Below are 24,322 nucleotides of genomic sequence, written 5' to 3'. Positions count from 1 at the left end.
TAACAATTATATTTTAAAGTCACTATGTAGTATTTCATTATCGAGATGCACCTTAATTTATTCGCTTTACTGCCTACTAAAGAGCATTTATATTTCTATATTTTAATTGTGAAATTGTCCCAAAAGTACTCTTGTGCATACAACTTCATGTATTTTTATAATGAATTCCTTTGGGTCAGGCATTAGACATTTATTAAGAATTTGCAAATATGCAAAATCCTAATCTAGAGCTCAGGGAGAAAAAGTACTTTTAAAAAGTGAGAATCTCTGTTTTTAAATTACAAATAATGTAATGGGGGAGATAAAACTTGTATACAAATGTCCAAAGTAAAGGATGAAAAAGGGCACTAGTTTACCCTGATAGTATGCTATGAGAGTTCATAAGAGGAAGATATTTGTATGACCAGAGCTGTCATTGTCATGTCATGTCATATCTAAGTCAAACTGATCCCATAAGAACTCTATGGAGGTGAACTGAGTCACCTATATTTCCTGCAATTTTCATTCTAATCATCAGAAATCCAAAGTATGGGGACTTTCCTGGAAGTCCAGTGGTTAAGACTTCGCCTTCCAATGCAGGGGGTACAAGTTCGATCCCTGGTTGGGGAGCTAAGATCCCACATGCCTCATGGCCAAAAAAGCCAAAACATAAAACAGAAGTACTATTGTAACAAATTCAATAAAGACTTTAAAAATGGTCCACATTAAAAAAGTCTTTAAAAAAAAAAAGTGTTCAAAAGAAATACAAAGTATGACCAGTGGAGCAAGATGATTCTATAGCTGTTCAGAGAACACTGAGGCAAATAGGGCAGGTGCAGAAACATAATAAACCTATCTGGCGAGAAGTGCTGAAAGGAAGCATCATTTATACACAGGACTTGGCCTGAATGACTTTTAGTTCTCTTCCAGGCAGGTCTCCAGCACACATAAATGTAGTTACCAAATCAAGAAGTTTGCAACAATTGGGAGCTGACAAGCAAAAACAACAAAAGCCATTCTGTGAAAAAGAACTGTTTTTAGAATATCCTGAGCTATTATTTCATGTTCAAAGGAAGGTTGTTTAAAATAAAGTATTTCCTTTTTCATCTGCCGTTTGGGAGTAGCTTATACTTAACAGAACTTTAAAATATGCATTTAAAAATTAATGTGTGGTTATTGAAAAACTACACTTAAGCAAAACTAAGAAAATTGAAGATCACAACCCAGAAATAACCAAAGTAATCTTTAAGGATAAAACTTCCCAGATACGTTCAGTCTGATTTGTCTGTCTATATTGTCTATGTTAATATATACATGTATTTTACAAATAAGACCATATGATGCCCAGTTGTTTTGTAATCTAACCATATCTTGAACATTTTCTATGTTATTAACTACTTAATTACTACTAAATTTGTGAGTACTGAGAATTGCTGTTTTATAGAAATCTTTAATTTATTTAATATGCTGTTGTCTGACTCAGAATCTTGAACATTGCCTGAGAATGTACATACCTCTCAGTGTATTGATTTTGGGTTGATGTTTAGACTGGATGTTTACATCCATAAAGCTCAATACAACATTTAAAAATATGACATATAGGAAAAGTTTCAAGTTACATCAGAAATTCACTTAGTTAAATATCAGAGTCATGTCAATATTTTGACAAACGTATAGATTCGCCTGTCAACAAAAGGGATGTGCAGATGTTCATGGTGCTAGAGGAGGCCATGTTACTGCACACAAAGCAACTAATTATTAATATCTATAATAACTGGTGATCGGGAAGTGATGTTTTAAGAAATTTTCATCTTTTTTTTTCTTTTTGTCTGCGTTGGGTCTCCATTGCTGCGTGCGGGCCTTCTGTAGTAGGGGCAAGCGGGGGCTACTCTTCATTGCGGCGTGTAGGCCTCTCATTGCAGTGGCTTCTCCTGTTGTGAAGCACGGGCTCTAGCCTCGCGGGCTTCAGTAGTTGTGGCGCGCAGGCTCAGTAGTTTTGGCTCATGGGCTCTAGAGCGCAGGCTCATTAGTTGTGGTGCACAGGCTTAGTTGCTCCGTGGCATGTGGGATCTTCCCAGACCGGGGTTCATACCCGTGTCCCCTGCATTGGCAGGCGGATTCGTAACCACTGCACAACCAGGGAAGTCCCAGAAATTTTCATCTTAATACAATAGTTTATTATTTATATGTAGGTGTTTCTTGTGTTTAATTATGTTTAGAAATTATTTGGGGGCTTTGTGTTAAAATGTGACTCATTATATTTTTCACATTTTAAATATTGGGAGAGAGGCTCCTGGTTAGAGTTTTTACTCAGAATGATTGCTTTTTCAGGAACAGATTGCTAATGTTAAGGTGAAGATATCTATATATATCTACTTCTCATGAGCTGTCAAGTTCTCGCACTCCCCCGGCCCAAGCCTTGTGTGATGTGGGATCCATGCCCTCTGAAGAATAAGAATGTCTGTCAATTTAGGAACAGGGAAAATCCAGGGATGTAACTGCAAGCTTCACTGGGTGGTGTGTAGATGGCTGAACTTTGCTTAGAAGGATTTGTACAAAGATTTGATGATAGAGATCTAAAGGAGCATGATTTTGCTGGATCAAGAACAACTTGTCCCCTAACTCATAATCTGCCTTTTTAGGGCCTTTTGTTTCACATTGTGGGTTTGTGAAAAATCCCTTTGAGATGTATAGAGTTGGAAATGCACAGCTCTGCTCTGTTATTTCTGAAGTTTCCTCTGACTTTTTAAAAATTATTCTGTCTTGTATTGACCAAGGCCGCAAGTCTGAATTTTTATTTAGTCAGAGTATAGCTGAATTAGCATATTAGTTAGGACAGGTTGTTATGCTGTGGTAGCAAACAACCCCCAAATCTCAGTGGTTTACAAAATAACTTTTTAATTTTTGCTCATTATGCATCAGCATAGGCAGGGTCCCAGACTAAAGGAGACTCCACCATCCTGTAGCTGTACCATCTGAAACACACAGCCTCCTTGGCCACCACATCAGCAATAGAAAGATTAGAGAATTATGTGGTCTGGATTATGTGGAAGACTGGATACTTGAAAAACTGGATAATGGTGAGACATTAGTAATTAAATTAGTAATGTCTACCACACTGGCTAAGACCCATTTCTTTTTCTGTGTATAGGAAGTTGCTTCTGTAAATTAGGTGTGAATTCTTTTTGGAGCAAGGAAGACATCCTGGACTGTGGAAAGAGGTTAACAAGAGGCCTGTGCACAGGTGAGTGAGGAGACTAAGGAAACAGAAAGCCTTTTATATGAAAGCTCACCTCCTCTGTGGGAAGTCAGTTACTGTTTGAGAACACACCCCTCAAAGGCTCTAGAACTATGGAGAAGATTAAGCTCCTTCAGCATACAAGTTCCCAGAGGCACTTTACTGTCACTCGTATCACTCCATTCGTATTTTCTTTTATAATCTATCCTGCCCCATGAGGAGGAAGGAATTAATTGTGTTATTTATGATGATAAAACATATGCTTAAGGGAAAACTTGAAAACACAGGAAAACAGGGACTTCCCTGACGGTTCAGTGGTTGAGACCCCATGCTTCCAATGCAGGGGGCGCAGGTTCCATCCCTGGTCAGGGAACTAAGATCCTACATGCAGCGTGGTATGGCCAAAAAAAAAAAAAAAAAAAAAAAAAAGAAAAGAAAAGAAAAAAAAATACAGAATGGGCTTCCCTGGTGGCGCAGTGGTTGAGAGTCCGCCTGCCGATGCAGGGGACACGGGTTCGTGCCCTGGTCCGGGAAGATCCCACATGCCGCGGAGCGGCTGGGCCCGTGAGCCATGGCCGCTGAGCCTGCGCGTCCGGAGCCTGTGCTCCGCAACGGGAGAGGCCACAACAGTGAGAGGCCCAAGTACCGAAAAAAAAAAAAAAAAAAAAAATATATATATATATATATATATATATATATGTATACAGAAAAACAGATTCCCCCATAATTATACACCTAGAGACAAATGTAAAAATTTAATTGAAAATCCTTTCAATCCATTTTCTATGCATACACATATGCATGTATATATGCATGTATATATTTTTCCTATAAAAATAAGATTACATATACTGTTTTATTATCTACCTTATTCACCCAAAGTTGTTTAACATCTTAACATCAGCAAAGATATGTTTTTATGGCAACAATGTTTCCATTTTATGGATACACTATATTTTGTAGGATATTTAAATTCTCTCCAAGTTGTTTCCATCGTCAGCAGTGTCTCCATCATACACCCCACATTCATCTTTTGGATAGAGTCTCAGATATAGAAGTACTTCATCAGAGGATATACATGGTTTAATTTCTGCTAACATTGCCTTGTTGCAAGTTTATACCAGCTATAATCTACTGTGTGTGTCCATTTCCTCACATCATGCTCTTGTGACGTGTCATCAGTCTTTTAAAAATCTGCCAAATTGATAACTGTAAAATGTTATTTCCTTATTGCTTTAACGTACACTCCCTTCATTACTAGTGAAGTTTTAAAACTCTTGATAGGTTGAGGAGCCACTTTATTATCTAGTGAGTTGCCCATGCATATCCTTTGCTCATTTATCTAAAATTATTGCTTTTTTCTGAAAATTTAATTTAAATTTTTAAAAATTTATTTATTTATTTATTTTTGGCTGCGTTGGGTCCTTGTTGCTGCGTGCGGGCTTTCTCTAGTTGCAGTGAGCAGGGGCTACTCTTCGTTGCAGTGCACGGGCTTCTCATTGCAGTGGCTTCTCTTGTTGCGGAACACAGGCTCTAGGCACACGGGCTTCAGTAGTTGTGGCTCGCAGGCTCTAGAGCGCAGGCTAAGTAGTTGTGGTGCACGGGCTTAGTTGCTCTGCGGCATGTGGGATCTTCCCGGCCCAGCGCTCAAACCCATGTCTCCAGCATTGGCAGGCAGATTCTTAACCACTGTGCCACCAGGGAAGCCCTGAAAATTTAATTTTAAAAGCACTATCCAATAAGAATTTTTGTTGTTTATCTGACTTGTGAGTTAAAGTTTTTTTTTTTCATTTTATCATTTGCCTTTTCATTTTGATTTTAGTATTTTGGGCTAGAGTTTTTAAAATCTCAAATATAAGTTTTTTCTTTGTATTTTTCTGCCTTGTATGTTATGTGTTCACAAAATATAAATACATTATATTTGTCTGAAGTACATTTACAGATATTTTATTTTTATATTAAATATTTTATCAAGTTAGAACTTCTTTTTGGCTTATGGTACAACCACAAAAAATAGGCTGAGAAATTGCTACTTTGATAAACTCTTAAGGTTTCCATTGTGATCTTGTACATTCATTGGAGAGTTTGAGTGCCTCCCATGTAGTATTTTATGTCCTGAGGAATTAATAATGAACAAAACCAACAAGATCCCTGCTTTTAAGTTTAGTGGGAAGAGTCAAATAATTGACAAGCAAATATATAATGTAATGTATAGTAGCACTGAGAGCTAGAAGGAAAAATAAAGCAGGGAAGGCTAAAGTGAATGACAAAGGGTAATATTTTAATAGTTTGGTCATAGAGGTGAAGTTTAAGCAGAAACCTTCGTGGAGGGAGCAAGTGAGCTCTATGACTATCTTGAGGAGGAGCATTCCGGAAGGAATATACAAAGCCTCCAAAGGGAACATGGCTGGTATTATGTGGTGCATTCTAAATAGTCCATGGACATTTAAGAATAATATCTTATTGGTAAGTGAAAATTTTAGGATTGTTACCAGGATGCATCCACATGGCCCTTTGTGAATTTTTATAAGCTCTCAGGGATTCTTTCTAATATAAAGATTCAAGTATTTTATTTCCTCCAGAAAACACGCTTATTATTAACTTTTATTCACTTTTCCTCCCGTTGTTCTGTTTTATTCTCCACTTTTACGTATATTTTAGGTCTTCTGTATCTCTCTTCCATATCTCTGACCTTTGTTTTCAGAATTCATTTCTTCTGTGTCTTTTTCTCCTCTGAATTCTGAGATGTTCTAGGCTTTTCCCTCCTGATTTCTAATGTATCTGGTGCCTTCTTGTCTAATAATTCTTAAAAGAAACTATTACTTGTCAGAATTGTCTCCTGTGACAAAGCCCTTATAAAAGATTTCAGTTTCCTTCTCCCATTAACCCCTAACTCTCTTAATTGGGCCTTTTCTAACTCTCTTAATTGGGGAATTTATTGTTCATTCCCCTCATTAATGGCAATAACCACAGGGAGACAGTTTATGCTGATGGAAACTTTCATGGGCAATAAAATACAACACTTGGGTTCATATCCCACTCAGTGTGGCCTTGGGTCAATATCATAACCTCTCAGGCCTTCTAGCTTCTCTTATGTATAATGTGAGAAATAAAATCAACTTTATTTAACTAACAGGGTAGTTATAAAATTAAAACTAAATGAAAGTGTATATGAATGGCACTGCATCACCTCACCCTAGAATCCTGGGGATCATTCCTGTACTTATGTACTCTACCTTCCCTAGTTATGAACGAACTACCTGTGATCTTCTGTAATTCAGCCCCCAATACTTGGGTGCTGGTTCCTATCCCCTCTCTCCTGCTCAAGGTCATTGCTCCTGTGCAGTTGTCTCCTATGTCCCTGCATTATTCGTTTTTCTCTACTGGGTTATTCCCATCACTATAAACCATGCTGTAATCTCTCCCACATTCAAAACAAACAACCATTCCTGGATTCCATATCCATTTCTAGCTCTATTTCTCTACTCTTTTCAACAGAACTCCTTGAAAGGGATGGCTCTTCTGTCTCCACTTCCTTTCCTTCCATTTTCTCTTATAAATGTATTTATTTATTTATTTTTGGCTGTGCTGGGTCTTCGTTGCTGCGTGCAGGCTTTCCCTCGTTGCAGCAAGTGGGGGCTACTCTTTGTTGCAGTGCTCGGGCTTCTCACTGCGGTGGCTTCTCTTTGTTGCGGGGCACAGGCTCTAGGCGGGCGGGCTTCAGTAGTTGTGGTACGCTGGCTCAGTAGTTGTGGCTCACCGGCTGTAGAGTGTAGGCTCAGTAGTTGTGGCACACGGGCTTAGTTGCTCCGCGCCATGTGGGATCTTCCCAGACCAGGGCTCCAAACCCATGTCCTCTGCATTGGCAGGTGGATTCTTAACCACTACACCACCAGGGAAGTCCCACCTTCCATTTTCTCTTGAACTCACTCCAGCCAAGGTTTTGTGTCCTCCACTCTAGAGAATCCACTTTTGTTGAGACTTCTAATGATTTCTCTAATGCCAGATCCAATGGACAGTTCTCGTTCCTCATACCACTTGACCTATTGGTAGCATTTGACAGTTGTTCTCACCTTCCTTCTTGGTATACTTTCTTCACTGGGCTTTCAGTGAAGCCCCAATTCTCTTTTTTTCCTTCTATTCCACTGATGTTTCCTTTTCAGACTCCTTTCTTTCTTTTTTCCTTTTCATCTCCCTGTTCTCTAACCGTTGGAGCCCCTCAGGCTCAGGCTTTGGACCGTTTTTCTTCCTTACCTTTAATCACTCTGTAGGCAATCTTACCTAGTATCAGAGCTTCAAATATCAACTGAACATCAGTAACTTCCAGTTTTATATTCCTACATTTGGACTTCCTCTGAACTCCCAGATCTAATGTCTAATGGACATCTGGCATTTCCACTTAGACATATAATAATCAGCTCAAGTATTAAGGTAAAACAGAATTCATAATTGGTCCATCCAAACCCGCTCCTCTCATAGTCCATTGTGTTAAAAAATGGCAACTTCATACCTCTAGTTGCTCAAGCCAAAAACCCTAGCATCATCTTGGCCTCTTTTTTTTTCTTTTATACCTAAAATCAGTAAATCCTGTCAGCTCTTCCTACAGAGAATATCTGGAATCTGATCAGTTCTTGTCACCTCCCCCATGACCATACCACCCTAAGGCAAGCCCCTCAACCCCTTGCCAGGGTTACTGCAGTAACCTTCTCAGTTCCCCCCACTTCCCTGCTTCCCCCCCTTGTCCTCTTAGTCCATTTTCCATGAGTGATCCTTTTAAATGTAAATCAGATTATGCCATTCCTTGGTTTGAAGTGTTTCATTGGCTTCCTGTCTTACTCAAGAGTAAAAACCAACGTTCTTACACAAGGCCCACAAGCCCTGTGTGATCCAGCTTCCATCTACCTCTCTGGCCCTCATTTTCTCACTCACCCCATTCCAGCCACTCTAGTCTCCTTCCTCTTTGTTGTTAAAGCCTGCTCTTGCCTAGAGGCTTTTGCATTTGTTGGTCCCTCTGCTAGGACTGTGCTTCCCCTAGATTTCTGTGTCGATGAAAAGCCTTCTTAGACCACCCTTCATTTCCCCATCTCCTTAATCTTTTTATTTTCCTCTATAGAACTTTGACTCCTTTACATATAAATAGGAATATCAATGTCAGTATATCAATATTTGTTATTGTCTCCTTCCATTAGAATGTGAGATCCGCTGGGACAGACTGGATTTGCTATCTTCCTTACACATAGAACCATGCCAACTGAGTTGGGAACTCAGTAAATATGAAAGAATTCCTGACTCCTTTTTCTCTCTGCATCCATATCCAATCAGATACCAGAACCAGTTGATTTTACTTCTCTGACACCTTGAATTCATCCCCTTCATCCTCATTTCTACTATCACTATCTTGGGTCAGGCCCTTTGCTTGGGAAAGTACAGGCACCTTTCAGCTGATCTCCCTGACTCCAATTTTACTCCTCTCCACTAAAATAATCTGGCTATATTGGCCCTTTCACTTCCTTTTTTAAATTCTTCAGTAGCCTTCCATTCATTAATGGGTGAAAACCAAACTTGTATATATTCAGTCAGTATTCATTGGTCACCTTTATACTTCAGTCACTGTGGCCCGTACTATTTACAGTGATGATGAGACCTGGTCCTCATAGTTAATGTCATAAGCATTATCTTCCTCTAGATTCTAGAATTAATTAGATTTAAATGCAGATTAACTAAAATTAAATTAAAAATTCAGTTGCTCGGTCATACTAGCCACATTTCAAATGCTTAGTAGCCACATGTGGCTAATGGCTACATTATTGACAGTACAAGATGTGACGATTTCCATCATCACAAAGGTTCTATAAGACAGCACTGGTCTAATCCTTGCCCCAAACTGTACAAGTCTTTCCCAGTTATTCTCTGCAATCCAAACACACCGTCTACTTTTGGTCCACTGTTTTTGCCACTGCTCTTCACTTTGCTCAGAATGCTCTTCTGTCCCTTTTCTGCCTATTAATATCCTCTGATTTTAGGCCCCAAATCATATTCTGTAACTTACAGGAAATTCTCCTTGACACCAGCCCCCAATGATTTAACTAGTCTTCCTTCTGACGGCAGCCCTCCCCACCATGGGAACTCAGCAAGGCAGTCTGGCTGCTTACTTCACTATTGGAATTATTTCCCGCTGTTGCCAATGGAAATCAAAGAAAATGGATGTGACGTCTCTGCAGGTGGACGGCAGTAAGAGGGGCTTATTTAACTTGCTTCTCAGTGCAACTTGATAGGAGAATACAACATCTTAAAGTTGCATATGTGTAGCACTAGTGTTTCTTTTTAAATAGTTGGGGGAAAATGACCTAGAAAACCAAATTGCAGCTTGGTAGCCAAAATTAACTCTTGATTTATTTGTCCTTTGTGTGTAAACTGTCCTACTATTCCATGCGTCTGACTTCCTCACGTATCTGTTGATCAGTTTTGGTTCTTCTTAGTACTATTGAGATCTATCCAGTTGATACCAATGGCCTTAGCGGCGGCAGCCTCTGGAATAACTCCTTACACCTTTCTGGCCTGCATTTCTCTAGACTTCACTCTCCAGGGAGGAGTTTTCTTTTCTTACTTTATGACTCTCTTGCACACCATATGCACTAAGGATTCTGGAAACTTCTAGCATGACTGCAAAGTGGCCAAGAGAATAAAGTACCTGATGATAAATCACAGTATTAAAAAAAAAAAAAGCATGGGTGCTCCTTGCACCTGTAATTAGAACCAGCCTTACTACCTTCCTTAAAAAACACATATATATGGAATTTAAGAAAAGAAAAAAAAAATGTCATGAAAAACCTAGGGGTGAAACAGGAATAAAGACACAGACTTACTAGAGAATGGACTTGAGGCTATGGGGAGGGGGAAGGGTAAACGGTGACAAAGCGATAAAGAGGCATGGACATATATACACTACCAAACGTAAGGTAGATAGCTAGTGGGAAGCAGCCGCATAGCACAGGGAGATCAGCTCGGTGCTTTGTGACCGCCTGGAGGGGTGGGATAGGGAGGGTGGGAGGGAGGGAGACGCAAGCGGGAAGAGATATGGGAACATATGTATATATATAACTGATTCATTTTGTTGTGAAGCTGAAACTAACATACCACTTTAAAGCAATTATACTAAATAAAGATGTAAAAAAATAAATAAATAAATGAAAAACAAAAACAAAAACAAAAAAAACCCCTGAGTTCTCATTATCTTAAAGTAGGCCGTTCTCCACCAGCCTCAGCAGTTGTCAGCCAGAGAGGAAGTGATGTTCTTCAGGAAAGCAGTAGAGAGGGCTTATGTGGAAAATAAGGATTGCTGGGCCAAGAAGCTTCTAGAAATTGAGTTCCCACTCAGGTAAATACTCTGGATGTGTAGGTATGCTTGTAAGATGCCTGTATTACTGTGGTTTTTTTGCTCCTGTCTGATAAGTCCAGCTGGGGCTGGAGGCTTTGACGAAGCCTCTCATATGGATGGCGTGGCCCTTTTTGAACTTAGAAGGCGAATGTAGAGCTGGGGAGGTACCCAAGCGGTTTTGCCTGTTGAACCCAGAGAAGCTGGAAAACTTTGTTTAAGGGTTGTCTTTTTTACAAGGTTTGGCCTACACAGGTATGCTCTGCTCCTAGCCTGTAGGTACCGTCCTCATCTTTAAGGGGTAAAGTCTGAGTGAGTCTGAGTTGTGATCCTCCTTGCTGCAGCTGCAAAGGAAGGTCTGCTTGGTACAGCTAGCTGGGAGCTGTCTAGGCCTCATCTAGGGTGTACATTAGCATCAACAAGGTAGGGACTGTCCCAGCCAGAATCCCTCCTGCTAACGTGCTTGGATTCTGTGTCAGTGCCGAAGCACATCTGCCTTGAATCCATCTTTCAGTTTCCTTATGGTTTAGGAAGGGGCTGGGTTTTGTTAACTCAGTAGTTCTTGGCATTAGTGTTGTGTGGTGGGACAAGGGGAGAGCAAAGGAAGCAGAGCAGGGACCCTGGAATGACAGTTGTTTTAAGCTCATCTATTTAGGCGTGCTGAGGCAAGCTCGGTTTATGAGATTTGCCCCTTCTCCCCCTACTCTGTTTTTTTTTTTTTTCAGGACTCTGCACTTGTTCAAGAGAAGAATCTAAAGAAATCCAAGCAGGACAGGTAGTTCTAAAAGCCATGACCCAGGTAAGTTGAAGTTTCCTCTATCCTTGAAATAATACCAACATTTGTGTTCTTTATCCTGAGACTTCCCTGTCTGGCTGAGCCCTATTCAGTAACCTGCTCTCAGTTCCTCCATTGCAGAGAATGAGCAATGATGCCTCACCTCCCTTTGTGGCCCTCTCTTCTCCAAGTGTTCACATACGTGCACAATGTTCTTACCAGAGCACCAATGGAGCAGAAATATATTCTCCTGAGAGAAATTTGAGAGCCATCCTTATCAGAACCATGGTTGAATAGAGCCAAAGATAAGATAACTTTGATCTTTTCCATTAACCCAAGTAGTTTCCTTTTTTCCTTCTATTTTAAAATATCACCCCCCTTTAAAAATCATAAAACATTTCACAGTATTGAAAAATACATACAAAAACGTGTCTATAACATATATATGGTATAAAGAATAATAAAATGAGTTGATATATTTGTTTAATGTACCATCTAAGCAACCCTTATCCCTTCCCACATCCCTTCACATATCGTATTACCACCTCACCAACGTTAATGACTACTTTTAATTTTGCGTTCGTTAGCACTTTGATTCTTATAATTTACCATATATGAATGCCTGCTGAACAGTATACTGTTGAGTTTTTCATTTTTAAATTTGATGTACAGTTGTCATATTCTCTATATTTTTTACCATATTTTTTCACTCAACACAATGTGATTTCAAGTTATTCACGTTAAATTGTGTAGCACTAGGTCAGCAGTTCTTAAAGTGTGATCCAGGAAGACTTTGAGACCCTTTCAGGAGGTCTAGGGGTCAAAATTACTTTTATAATAATAATACTAACGCATTATTTGCCTTTTTCACTCACAACTCTAATGAGTGTACAGTGGAGTTTCCCAGAAGCTATATGAAATGTGTTATCCCAACAGATTGGGGAGTTCCCTGGTGACCTAGTGGTTAGGATTCCTGGCTTTCCCTGCTGTGGCCTGGGTTCCGTCCCTGGGTGGAGAACTGAGATTCCGCAAGCCGCGTGGTGCAGCCAAAAAGTAAAATTAAATTAAATTAAATTAAATTAAGTTGGCCAACAGATTGAATACAGAAGATGTGAAAATCTAACTCTTTCATTCAGCCAGTCATTAAAGAGATTTGCAAAAATGTAAAACAGTGCTACTAAATTTATTTCATTTTGACAAAGTTATTTTTCATAAAATATGTGTTATTTATGTTAACAGGTTTATTATTTGGATAAATTAATAATTTTTAAAATTTATCTCTTTTAATTTCTAATGTGGTATATATTGATAGATTTAACCAGCATTAATGAAAGTCTTCAATAACGTTAACAGCTTTATTTATTGTACATATGTATAATTCACATACAATGAAATACACCCATGTAAGTATATAGTTCAGTGCTTTTCTAGTATATTTGCAGAGCTGTGCAACCATCAGCACAAACCATTTTAAAACATTTACATCACTGCCAAAAAAAATCCTGTTTGCATTAGCCGTCACTCCCAAATTCCCCTCCTCATCCCCTGGCAACCACTAATTTACTTTGTCTCTATGGAATTGCCTTTTCTGGACTTTTAATATAAATGGAATCATTGAATATTTGATCTTTTGTGTGTGACTTTTTTCACTTAACATAATGTTTTCAAGCTTCCGTGATGTAGCATGTATCAGTATTTTGTTCATTTTTATACCAAACAATATTCCATGGATATGTATAGACCACATTTGGTTCAGCAATTTATCAGTCTGTGGACATTTGAGTTGCTTCTACTTTTTGGCTATCATGAATAATGCTGCTATAAGCATTGGTATATACCAATGTTTTTAGGTAGACATATGTTTTCATTTCTGTATACTTAGGAGTGGAATTTCTGGGTAACATGTTAACCCTATGTTTAACATTTTGAGGAACTGTCAAAACTGTTTTCCAAAGGGGCTACCCCATTTTACATTCCTACCAGCAACGTAAGAGAGTTCCAGTTTCTCCACATCTTCACCAATATGTGTTTTTTGGGAGTTTTGTTTTTTGTTTTGTTTTGTTTTGTTTTCATAATAGCCACCCCAGTGGATGTGAAATGGCATCTTATTGTGGTTTTGATTTGCACATCTTTGATGCTGAACATCTTTTCATGTGCTTATTGGCCATTTGTATATTTTCTTTGGAGAAATCTCTTCAAATTCTTTGGCTGGTTCATAATTAGGTTGTCTTTTTTATTACTGAGTTGTGAGAGTTTTTATATATTCTGGATTCAAGTCCCTTATCAGATAAACAATTTGCACATATTTTCTCCCAGTTTTGTGGGTTGGAATTTCACTTTCTTGATGAAATTATTTGCAGAACAAAAGCTTTAAATTTTGATGAAGTTTATTTTATCTTCTTGTTCTTTTTGTTTCTTTTTTGTGTCTGGTGCCATATCTAAGAAACCCCTGCCTGACCAAGGCTGTGAAGATATACTCCTATGTTTTCTTCTAAGAGTTTTATGGTTTTAGCTTTTACATTTAGATCTACAATTATTTTGAGTTAATTTTTATATATAGTGTGATGTGGGGTCCAACTTCATTCTTTGCATATGGATATCTACTTATTCCAGCACTATTTGTTAAAGACTAATCTTTTCCCATGAAATTATCTTGGCTGGTTTAATTTAATATGTGGTAGTCCTTAGGGAGCTGGTAGAAGATGCCTTTCTTCAGAGAGGTTTTGCAGCTAGGAGTATTCTCAAATTTGGCACACTTTAATTTTTCTCCTGGGGTTTCCCCCAGCTGCATGAATTTCAACCTCACTAAAAATGAGACAACCAGTCATTATGTGCTTCCTAAGGGGATGCTATAGGAAGTACACAGTACAACCTCTGACATATTTATGTCCCCTAAAAAATATGGAAGTAGAGAAATATGTTAAACTATACCATGAAGATATGATCAGCCAAATCCAGAATATGGGAAATGCTACTGATTCAAATGTTTGTTTAATGAATAAACAGCAATAAAAATTTTTAAAGGGTCTGTGGGTGCTATAAGAGATTTGAGAGACTTTAGGAAATCTATAAACTAATTGCAAGGGGTGGATTTTGTTTGAATCCTGATTTGAACAAACCTACTGTCAAAAATCACTTTTGAGAAAATTGGGGCAATCTGAAACTTGATCTGGTTATTAGGAAATTATTGTTAATTTTATTAAGTGTGATAGTGATATTCTGGTTATTATGCCTTTTTTAAAAAGCCTAATCTGTTAGATACTAAAGTATTTGTGGGTGAAATACTATAATGTTTGGTATGTGGGATTTGCGTCAAAATATACCAGGGGTAAAAAATGGAAAGGAAGACCTAAAACAAGATTTGCAAGGTCTTGTTAAGTTACCGAAGCAGAGTGATGGATTCATGGGGGCTCATTATACTATTCTCTGTACTTCTGTGTATTTTGAAAATTTTTGTAATCAATTTAAAAACTAAAAGTCATTTCATTTACTAGTAGTGCATGGGTTTATTGTTTCAGGGATTGGTGACATTTAGGGATGTGGCCATAGAGTTCTCTCAGGAAGAATGGAAGTGCCTGGAACCTGCCCAGAAGGACTTGTACAAGGATGTAACTTTGGAGAACTTCAGTAACTTGGTCTCACTAGGTAAGGACATTGTATAATACAGGACCAGCCAGGAAACAAGGCTCCCAGGGACTACAACAGTGGGAGGCTGTTACCACCTTCGGCTGGAGGGGGTAAAGAGAGGAAACACTGCCACCGGAAGATAGTGAGAGCTAGAGCCATGGAGAAGGGCCAGCTGGTAGCCACTGTAGCTACCTCCAGAACTCCTGGGTCAAAGGAGGGAGCGAGAGGGATAAGAAATATCCTGAACTGTCTTCCAGTCCACTGATGCTTTCCATCTACCAAACCCAGGTAGATGGGATATGATAGGACCAGGGTAATACAGTCCTTACAAGTAAGCTGTCTGGGGCACAGCTAGGCACATAGCAGGGCCAAGAGTAGCGAGGAATGGATTGGGGAGAGGGAGAGGGCAAATGGAGAATAAAATTTCTGGTTTCTTCATGGTGAATTTCTGGGAAGACTTACAAGTTTCTGGCTAAGTTTCTGTTCTCTATCTTCAAGGGAATTGTTCTGTGCTTTGTTGAAGTGGAAATGGGTAGTGCCATTGGCACCTCCACCTTCCCATCCTTTGGACAACCTTCACACCTTCCCTTATGTAATTGCCTCTCTTCCTTAGCAACCAAGAGACTGGGTTTGAATTTGGAAACAGCACGATCATGCCCCATTTCTTTTCCTATAAACAGGACTTTCCCTTTCTAAGCCCGATGTCATCTCCTTACTGGAGCAAGGGAAAGAACCCTGGATGGTTGTAAATGATATGACAGGACCATGGTGCCCAGGTGAGTGAGGGCTGATCCAATGGGGGGAGGTCACTGGGAATAATAGCCCAGCAGGTGAGTCAACTCGTAACAATAACTTGAGTTATTGTCAGGAAACTCCCTCAAAGCCCTACCAAAAACTGAGGAATAAAAGCCTGAGACGTGAAGCCATGAAGAACAAAGACCTTGCCAGCATCAGCTTCCAAGGGAACCTTGCCTTTATCCCCATTAATTCCTCTCTGTTCTTTCTTCTCTTATGTTTTCTTCTCATTTCAAAAAGGAATGTGCCCCTTTCCGGTGGCAGCTATTTTACCTGGAGTTTGGATCCTTTTTTCTGCAAGTGTCTTCATTCCTTAAAAAGTATTTATTTTCGTAAAACAGCTTTTCACTTCACCTAATTCAGCAATTCATTTATTCTCTTAACTTTTGAGAGGTAAGGATGTGTAGTGGCTGAGGCAATACTCTGGAATCAGATTTTCTTTTTTTTAATTTATTTGGCTGCATCGGGTCTTAGTTGCAGCATGTGGGATCTTTCGTTATGGCGTGCAGGCTTCTCCCTAGTTGTGGTGTGTGGGCTGCAGAGTGTGAGGGCTCAGTAGTTGCAGTGCATGGGCTTAGTTGCCACGCAGCATGTGGGATCTTAGTTCCCCAACCAGGGATTGAACCTGCGTCCCCTGCCTTGGGAGGCGGATGCTTAACCACTGGACCACCAGGGAAGTCCCTGGAATCAGGTTTTCTGAGTTCAAATCCTGGCTCTGCCACTTACTAGATCTGTGAGTTTAAGTAAGTTACTTAAATTCTCTGTGCTTCAGTTTTCTCCTCTGAAAATGGGATTAAAAATAGTGCCTTCCTGGGGCTTCCCTGGTGGCGCAGTGGTTGAGAGTCCGCCTGCCGGTGCAGGGGACACGGGTTCGTGCCCCGGTCCGGGAGGATCCCACATGCCACCGAGCAGCTAGGCCCGTGAGCCATGGCCACTGAGCCTGCGTGTCCGGAGCCTGTGCTCCGCAACGGGAGAGGCCACAACAGTGAGAGGCCCGCGTACCGCAAAAAAATAAAAAAATAAAAAAAAAAAAAGTGCCTTCCTCATGTAGTTAGTGTGGCTTTTTTATGAGTTAGTATGTGAAAATGCCCAGAACAATGCCAGGCAATAGTGACCACTAAAAAAATGTTAGTATTTGTAACTGGCTCTTGCTGGACAGAAATGGAGCCTTTGAATACTTAGTTATGTTACTACCTCATGACTTCTCTGTATTGTTGTCATTTATTTTCATCTGGGATCATTTTTTCTCTATCTGAAGAACACCCTTAATATTTCCTTTTGTGTAGGTCTGCTGTTGACAAATTCTGTCAGCTTTTGACCACATGAAAATGTCTTTATTCTACCTTTTTTCTTGTAGGATATTTTCACTGAGTATGGAATTCTGTGTTGGCAAGAATCTTCTCTCAGCCCAAAGAAGAACTCATTCCACTGCCTTTTCTCTTCCAATGTTGTCATTAAGTCAACTTGTTCCAATTTTGGAAAATGTTCCACATATATTTAAAACTAGTGTCCTTCGGGGCATTCACCTCTTTAACTATAACCGTTTTGATTATGTGATTTAGAGTCTGTATGTCCTTTTAACTTTCTCTGTACTTCCACTGTCAAATTCTGAGAGCTCTTAATTGTATTATATATTTTGCTACTACATATTACATTTTTATAAAGATGAAATATAGATCCTTGTTGCAAATTGTATTTTTATCAGTACAGTCCATCCTTCATTTTGCCACATAGTGGCATTTAACCTTGAATTCTATTTTTTCTGATATTAGTATAAAATGCCCTGTTTTTGTTAGTTTAAAAAATTATGGTGTATCTTTGCTTATCCTTTTTTAAAAATTATTGCCATTTTAAGTGTGTCCATTATAATCAGAATTAGAGTTTCCTTTTTTAATCAATCTGAGAGTCCTTGACTTTAATAGAATTTAATCCGTTCTCATTTATTGTGATCATTCATGTGTCTGTTCTTACTCCTCCCATTTTATCTTACATTTTCTGTTCCTCATTCTCTTTATTTCTAGCTATTCCTGTTTTGCTCACATTTTTTTTTTCTTTTCTTTTTTTTTTTTTTTTTGCGATACACGGGCCTCTCACTGTTGTGGCCCCTCCGTTGCGGAGCACAGGCTCCGGACGTGCAGGCTCAGTGGCCATGGCTCATGGGCCCAGCTGCTCCGTGGCATGTGGGATCTTCCCTGACCGGGGCACGAACCCGTGTCCCCTGCTTCAGCAGGCAGACTCTCAACCACTGCGCCACTAGGGAAGCCCTTGCTCACATTTTATTCCCCTTTCTACCTTTAAGCAATTTTGAAGTTGTACGTCCTATTGCTTTGTAATAGAATAGTCTTTAACTTGACTTTAAGAAATGTGCTTAGGGGGCTTCCCTGCTGGCGCAGTGGTTGAGAGTCTGCCTGCCGATGCAAGGGACACGGGTTCGTGCCCTGGTCCGGGAGGATCCCACATGCTGCGGAGCGGCTGGGCCCGTGAGCCATGGCCTCTGGGCCTGCGTGTCCAGAGCCTGTGCTCCACAACGGGAGAGGCCACAACAGTGAGAGGCCCGCGAACCGCAAAAAAAAAGAAAGCAATGTGCTTAAACCTGTGTTTCTCTTCCCACCTCAAGACTGAAATAGAATTTTTTTCTTTTTAGTAAAGTTTTTAAAAAAATATTTTGAAATCATTCTAGATTAGACTTATAGAAAATTTGCAAAATTATTACAGAGAATTCCCATATACCCTTCACTCAGCTTCCAAATGTTAACATTTTATGTAACCATAGTACAGTTATCAAAATCAGGAAGTTAACATTGGTGTTATACTATTAACTAATCTACAGATCTTATTAGAATTTTATCAGTTTTTCCCCTGATGTCCTCCTTCTATACCAGGATCCAGTCTGGGATCCCACATTGCATTGTTGTTTTGTCTCCTTAGTATCCTCCAATCTGTGACAATTGCTCTGTCTTTCATGACTTTGATCCTTTTGATGAGTGCTCTCTTGGAGAATGTCTCTCACTTGTGTTTGCTTGATATTTTCTCACAGTTAGATTGAGATTATGCCTCTTTGACAGGAATACCACAGAAGTGATGTTGTGTCCTTCTCTATGCATCATATCAGGGGTTGCCTGATGTTAATATGGCTTTTTACTGGTAGTGTTAACCTTGATCACCTTGGTTAAGGTGTCTCTCATGTTTCTCTCCTGTAAAGTTAGTACTTTGCGACTGTAAGTGGTAATTATCTTGGAGGGAGATACTTTGCAACTATATGCTGTTTCTCCTCATTTTGCCCACTGGTTTTAGTATCCATTGGTGGATCTTGTCTGTAACAATACAATAGTGTTGCCTTGTGTTGATTTTCTATGTCCCTTATTGCTTCTGCATTTATTAATTGGAATTCTTCTGTAAGGAAGGGCTCTCCCTACTCCCTTTCCCATTCATCTATTTATTCAAAGATTTGTTTCTATCAGTATGGGCTATTTATTTATTTATGTATTCTATGAGTTATAGTCCAAAAATATCATTGTTTATTCTGCTGTTCAAATTGCTTATTGGGAAAGCTTTGGCCATTTGGGAACACCTTCAGGTTGTATATATATTCACAATGTTGTGCAGCCATTATCACTATCCATTTCCAGAACTTATTCATCATCCCAAACAGAAACTCTGTACCTATTAAACAATAACTCTCTACTTTCCCCTCCGCCCTGCCCCTTGTTACATCTTTTCTACTTTGTCTCTATGAATTTGACAATTCTAGGTATCTCATGTAAATGTAGTCATGCAATATGTAGTTTTAGGTTCATTCATTTATCAGAATTTAATTCCTTTTTAAGACTGAATAACATTCCATTGTATGTATATACCACATTTTGTTTATTCATTCCTCTGTTGATGGACACTTGGGTTCTTTCTGTCTTTTGGCTATTGTGAATAATGCTGCTCTGAGCCTTGGTGTACAAGTATCTGTTTGACTCCCTGTTTTCACTTCTTTGGGGTATATACCTAGGAATGAAATTGCTGGATCAGCTGGTAATTGTTATGTTACTTTTCAAGGGCATTTCTTAATTTTTAAGAGTCTTTTATAAATTGTGAAGATCATCCCATTATCTATGATATAAGTTTCAAATATTTTCTCTGTCACTTGTCTTTTGACTTTGCTTTTGGTGTTTTTTGTTCGTGTGCAAGTTTTTTGTTTTGTTTTTCACCTTTACATAATGGAATTTATCAGTCTTTTGATGCTTTTGGATTTTGAGTCATTATTTAGAAGGTTTCCCTATACCTAGATTATAAAGTAATCTACCACATTCCCTTCCAGTTTTTGTATGGTTTCTGTTTTCTTTTAACATTAAAACTGTATTCAGAGTTTATTCTGGTATACGGTGGTATAACATATGGATCTAATTTTATCTTTTTCCAAATGACTAATCCCAACATTATTTATTATAAAAACTACTCTTTTCTCCTTTGAGATACCACCTTTATAATAAATTCAGTTTCCATATAAACTTTAGTCTATTTCTGGCCTTTCTATTGAGTTCCATTGGTCTGTCTCCAGAATCCAATATTTATTCATCAAGCAATCCATTATTGCTACTATGTGCTAGGATTTGGTGACAACGGCTAGTGAAAAAGCCTTTATTTCTGCCTTTGGGGAGGTAAAAAAACAAATCAACAGATGAGTAAGTAAATGAAACTCTTAAGTACAACTGATGAAAGTGTTATGACAATAGGACACGTTGTGGGAAAGAGAATCAAAGTATATGCTTAGGGTTATCAGGCTGAGAGCTTTTTGAAAGTATGAGTTTTAATCTGAAACCTAAAGAGAAAAGCAGCCATACAAAGCGCCCAGGACAGGATTCCCAACAGATAGAAGAACCTGATGAGAGGTCTAAGATGGAAAAGACCTACATTTATTCTAGATACTCAAAGGAGGGCTGTGGTTTGTTACATAGGGAGGAAAGGGGAGAGTATTCAATATGAAGATGCATTGTCCTTGGTGGAGATAGAGCAACAGAAGGACAACAGAGACAAGCAGGGACCTGCTTTGCCAAGAACCTGTGAACCATGGCATTGAATTTAGAATTTATTCTAAGTGCAGTGGGGAGGCTGTGAAAAAGTTTAAGCAGACATTTTCATTTTGACTGACATCAGCATCATATGGTAGAAAGTGCTAAAAATATAGATGCCTTATTTGTATGAAATGCCCTGAATAGGCAAATTCACAGGGACAGAATTAGTGTTTCTCTGCCATTAGTGATTGCCAGGGGCTGGCAGGAATGAGGAATGGGGAGTGGCTGCTTAATGGGCACAGGGTTTATTTTTTTTAAATTGAAGTATAGTTGATTTACAATATTGTGTTAGTTTCTGCTATACAGCAAAGTGATTTACATATATATTTTATATATATATATATACACACATATATACATATATATATATACACACACACATTCTTTTTCATATTCTTTTCCATTATGGTTTAATTTCGGATATTGAATATGGTTTGCTGTGCTATACAATAGGACCTTGTTGTTGATGCATTCTATATATAATAGTTTACATCTTCTAGTCCCAAACTCCCAATCCAGCCCTCCCCCGCCCCACCCCCCTTGGCAACCACAAGTCTGTCCTCTATGTCTGTGAGTCTGTAGCACAGAGTTTCCATTTGGGGTGATGAGAGTGTTCTGGAATTAGAAGATAGTGACAATGATTGCAGGACACTGCGAATGTACTGCAAACCATGGAATTGTACACTTTAAAATGGTTAAATGGGAAATTTTATATTATGTGAATCTTCAATTAAAATATATATATATAACTTTTAAAATATGTGTAGATATGTATGTATACACATGTCTTGGCCCTACTCCTGTAGATTTTGATTCAGTGTTGGGTGCTGTTTGGACATTTGTTTTGTTACAAGGCTTCCTGGATGATTCTGATCTCTATCAAACGTGAGAACCACTGGCTTAATTTGTTTTCTTGCCCCTTTCTGGCACCATATGAGCTCTTATCATATTTGTGCTTTCATGTGCTTTTTAGAAATTGCACAGCAATATTTGAGACTTATAGAAGCAATTCACCTATTATGGTTATTATTTTCATTTTGTCTCTCTAGTCTCCTGTAGAATTCTTAAATTTCTCTTAGAAGAAGAGAACAAGTTGTATTTACTTTTTTTTTTTTATTTTTCAGACTTGGAGTCCAGGTGTGATAAATTTCTACAAAAAGATATCTTTGAAGTAGAGTCATTCGATTGGGAGCTGATGGAAAGCCTTACATGCTGTGCTTTTGAGGGCTCCAGTTTTAGAGATGACTGGGCATACAAAAGCCAGTTTGAAAAACAACAAGTAAATCATGAGTGCTCTTTCAAGCAAGTGAAAATCACCTATGGAAACATGCCCACTTTTGAGCATCATACATCCCTCACCCTACATCTCAGCAATGAGACTGGTGAGAAACTGATTGAATGTAATGAATGTGGGAAAGCATTTAGCCGTGGCTCACACCTTATTCAACATCAGAAAACTCATACGGGTGAAAAGCCCTTTGAATGTAAGGAATGTGGGAAAGCCTTCAGTCGTACCTCTCACCTTGTTCAACATCAGAGAATTCATACAGGGGAGAAACCTTATGACTGTAAGGAGTGTGGGAAGGCCTTTGGTCGTACTTCAGAACTTATTCTACATCAGAGACTTCATACTGGTGTCAAACCCTATGAATGTAAAGAATGTGGAAAGACCTTTAGACAGCACTCACAACTTATTCTGCATCATAGAACTCATACAGGTGAGAAACCCTACGTATGTAAAGACTGTGGCAAGGCTTTTATTCGCGGCTCACAACTTACTGTTCATCGGAGAATTCATACAGGTGCTAGACCCTATCAGTGTAAAGAATGTGGGAAAGCCTTTAGACAGCATTCACAGCTTACTGTGCACCAGAGGATTCATACTGGGGAGAAACCCTATGAATGTAAGGAGTGTGGCAAGGGCTTTATTCATAGCTCAGAAGTTACTCGACATCAAAGAATTCATTCTGGGGAGAAACCCTACGAATGTAAAGAATGCGGGAAGGCCTTTAGACAGCATGCACAGCTTACACGACATCAGAGAGTTCATACAGGTGACAGACCCTATGAGTGTAAAGATTGTGGGAAGGCCTTTAGTCGTAGTTCGTACCTTATTCAGCATCAAAGAATTCATACAGGTGACAAACCCTACGAATGTAAGGAATGTGGGAAAGCCTTTATTCGTGTTTCACAACTGACTCATCATCAGCGGATTCACACTTGTGAGAAACCCTATCAATGTAGGGAATGTGGAATGGCCTTTATTCGTAGTTCACAGCTTACTGAACATCAGAGAATTCATCCTGGTATCAAACCTTATGAATGTAGAGAATGTGGGCAGGCCTTTATTCTTGGCTCACAGCTCATTGAACACTACAGAATTCATACTGGCTAGAAAGCCTTGATGTTAGGGATGTAGGAAAGCCTTTATGTGGAATTCATGCCTGACTCAATATTAGATAATGCATAATGTAATGTAATTATTGTCAGAGAACCTTCATTTGTCACCTCCATTATGGAACATCAGGTAACTCATACCAGAAGAAAATTCAATAAACATGGGAATTCTTTTTGCCTCACACTCACTGTTTACTAAGCATCAGAGATCTTACACTGAAAAAAAATTAATATGAATATAGAAGAGCCTCCTGTTACCACTCAAAATATGTTAAACTTCTGAGAATTCCTAATAGAAAATGACCCTATTAAAACATTTTGTGACTGTGCCTTTCGCCATATACCTTACTTAACATTATCTCACTTCCAGCAATTACTGACTGTATAACATTGGGTAAATTATGCAATGTCTGTGTTCCTCAGTTTACTTATTTTTAAGCAGTGATAATTATATGTACCTAATAGAGTTTATGTGAAGATTGTCAGATATTTTATATAAAGCCTATGCTCAATAAATACTATTGTCATTAATTAATAACAGTATTACTGTTAAGGAGTTCATGTGAGAGGAGGGCCTTATGAATGTATCAAATATCCAAAGCCTTCAAAACCACTTGTTAGGATAATTCATTCTGAAAAACAGTAGTAAAGTATAGTTATTATGAGAAGATCTTCATTTAAAAGGTTGTAAATTTTGAAGAGTAGAAATTAACAGAAGAGCAGCTGAAAGAAATCTGCCCATTTAGGAATCTAAAACCACCTCCAAGTATAACTTCAAGAGAATCAAACTAAAATTACAAACTAGAAATGAATGGCAGTGAATTCTGCATATCAAAACCAGTTCAGTGTAACCAAAGCTGTACTCCTGTCAGAACCCAAGGATTAAAGGTAGGGGCTTTGGGGGCTTCCCTGGTGGCGCAGTGGTTGGGAGTCCGCCTGCTGATGCAGGGGACGTGGGTTCGTGCCCCGGTCCGAGAAGATCCCACGTGCCACGGAGTGGCTGGGCCCATGAGCCATGGCCACTGACCCTGCGCATCCGGAGCCCGTGCTCTGCAACGGGAGAGGCCACAACA

General features: G+C 39.0%; 1 protein-coding gene across 1 annotated transcript in view; it reads left to right on the top strand.

Annotated features, from left to right (window-relative positions):
• ZNF565 (zinc finger protein 565) overlaps positions 1–23,787 on the top strand; it is a 32,304-nt gene extending 8,517 nt beyond the window's left edge. Inside the window, exons 3-7 of the mRNA XM_073796531.1 lie at positions 3,131–3,223; positions 11,318–11,391; positions 14,886–15,012; positions 15,675–15,770; positions 21,977–23,787. Of these exons, the coding sequence (XP_073652632.1) occupies positions 3,131–3,223; positions 11,318–11,391; positions 14,886–15,012; positions 15,675–15,770; positions 21,977–23,247 (1,661 nt within the window). The 3' untranslated portion in view covers positions 23,248–23,787. The remainder of the gene's footprint in view (positions 1–3,130; positions 3,224–11,317; positions 11,392–14,885; positions 15,013–15,674; positions 15,771–21,976) is intronic.
• Positions 23,788–24,322: the final 535 nt, after the last annotated feature.

This window comes from Tursiops truncatus, chromosome 19 (genome assembly GCF_011762595.2).
Source record: "Tursiops truncatus isolate mTurTru1 chromosome 19, mTurTru1.mat.Y, whole genome shotgun sequence".
In the NCBI taxonomy this organism is placed as follows: Eukaryota; Metazoa; Chordata; class Mammalia; order Artiodactyla; family Delphinidae; genus Tursiops; species Tursiops truncatus.
The sequence above is the reverse complement of the archived record's forward strand: the minus strand, read 5'-3'. Positions and strand labels throughout refer to the sequence as shown.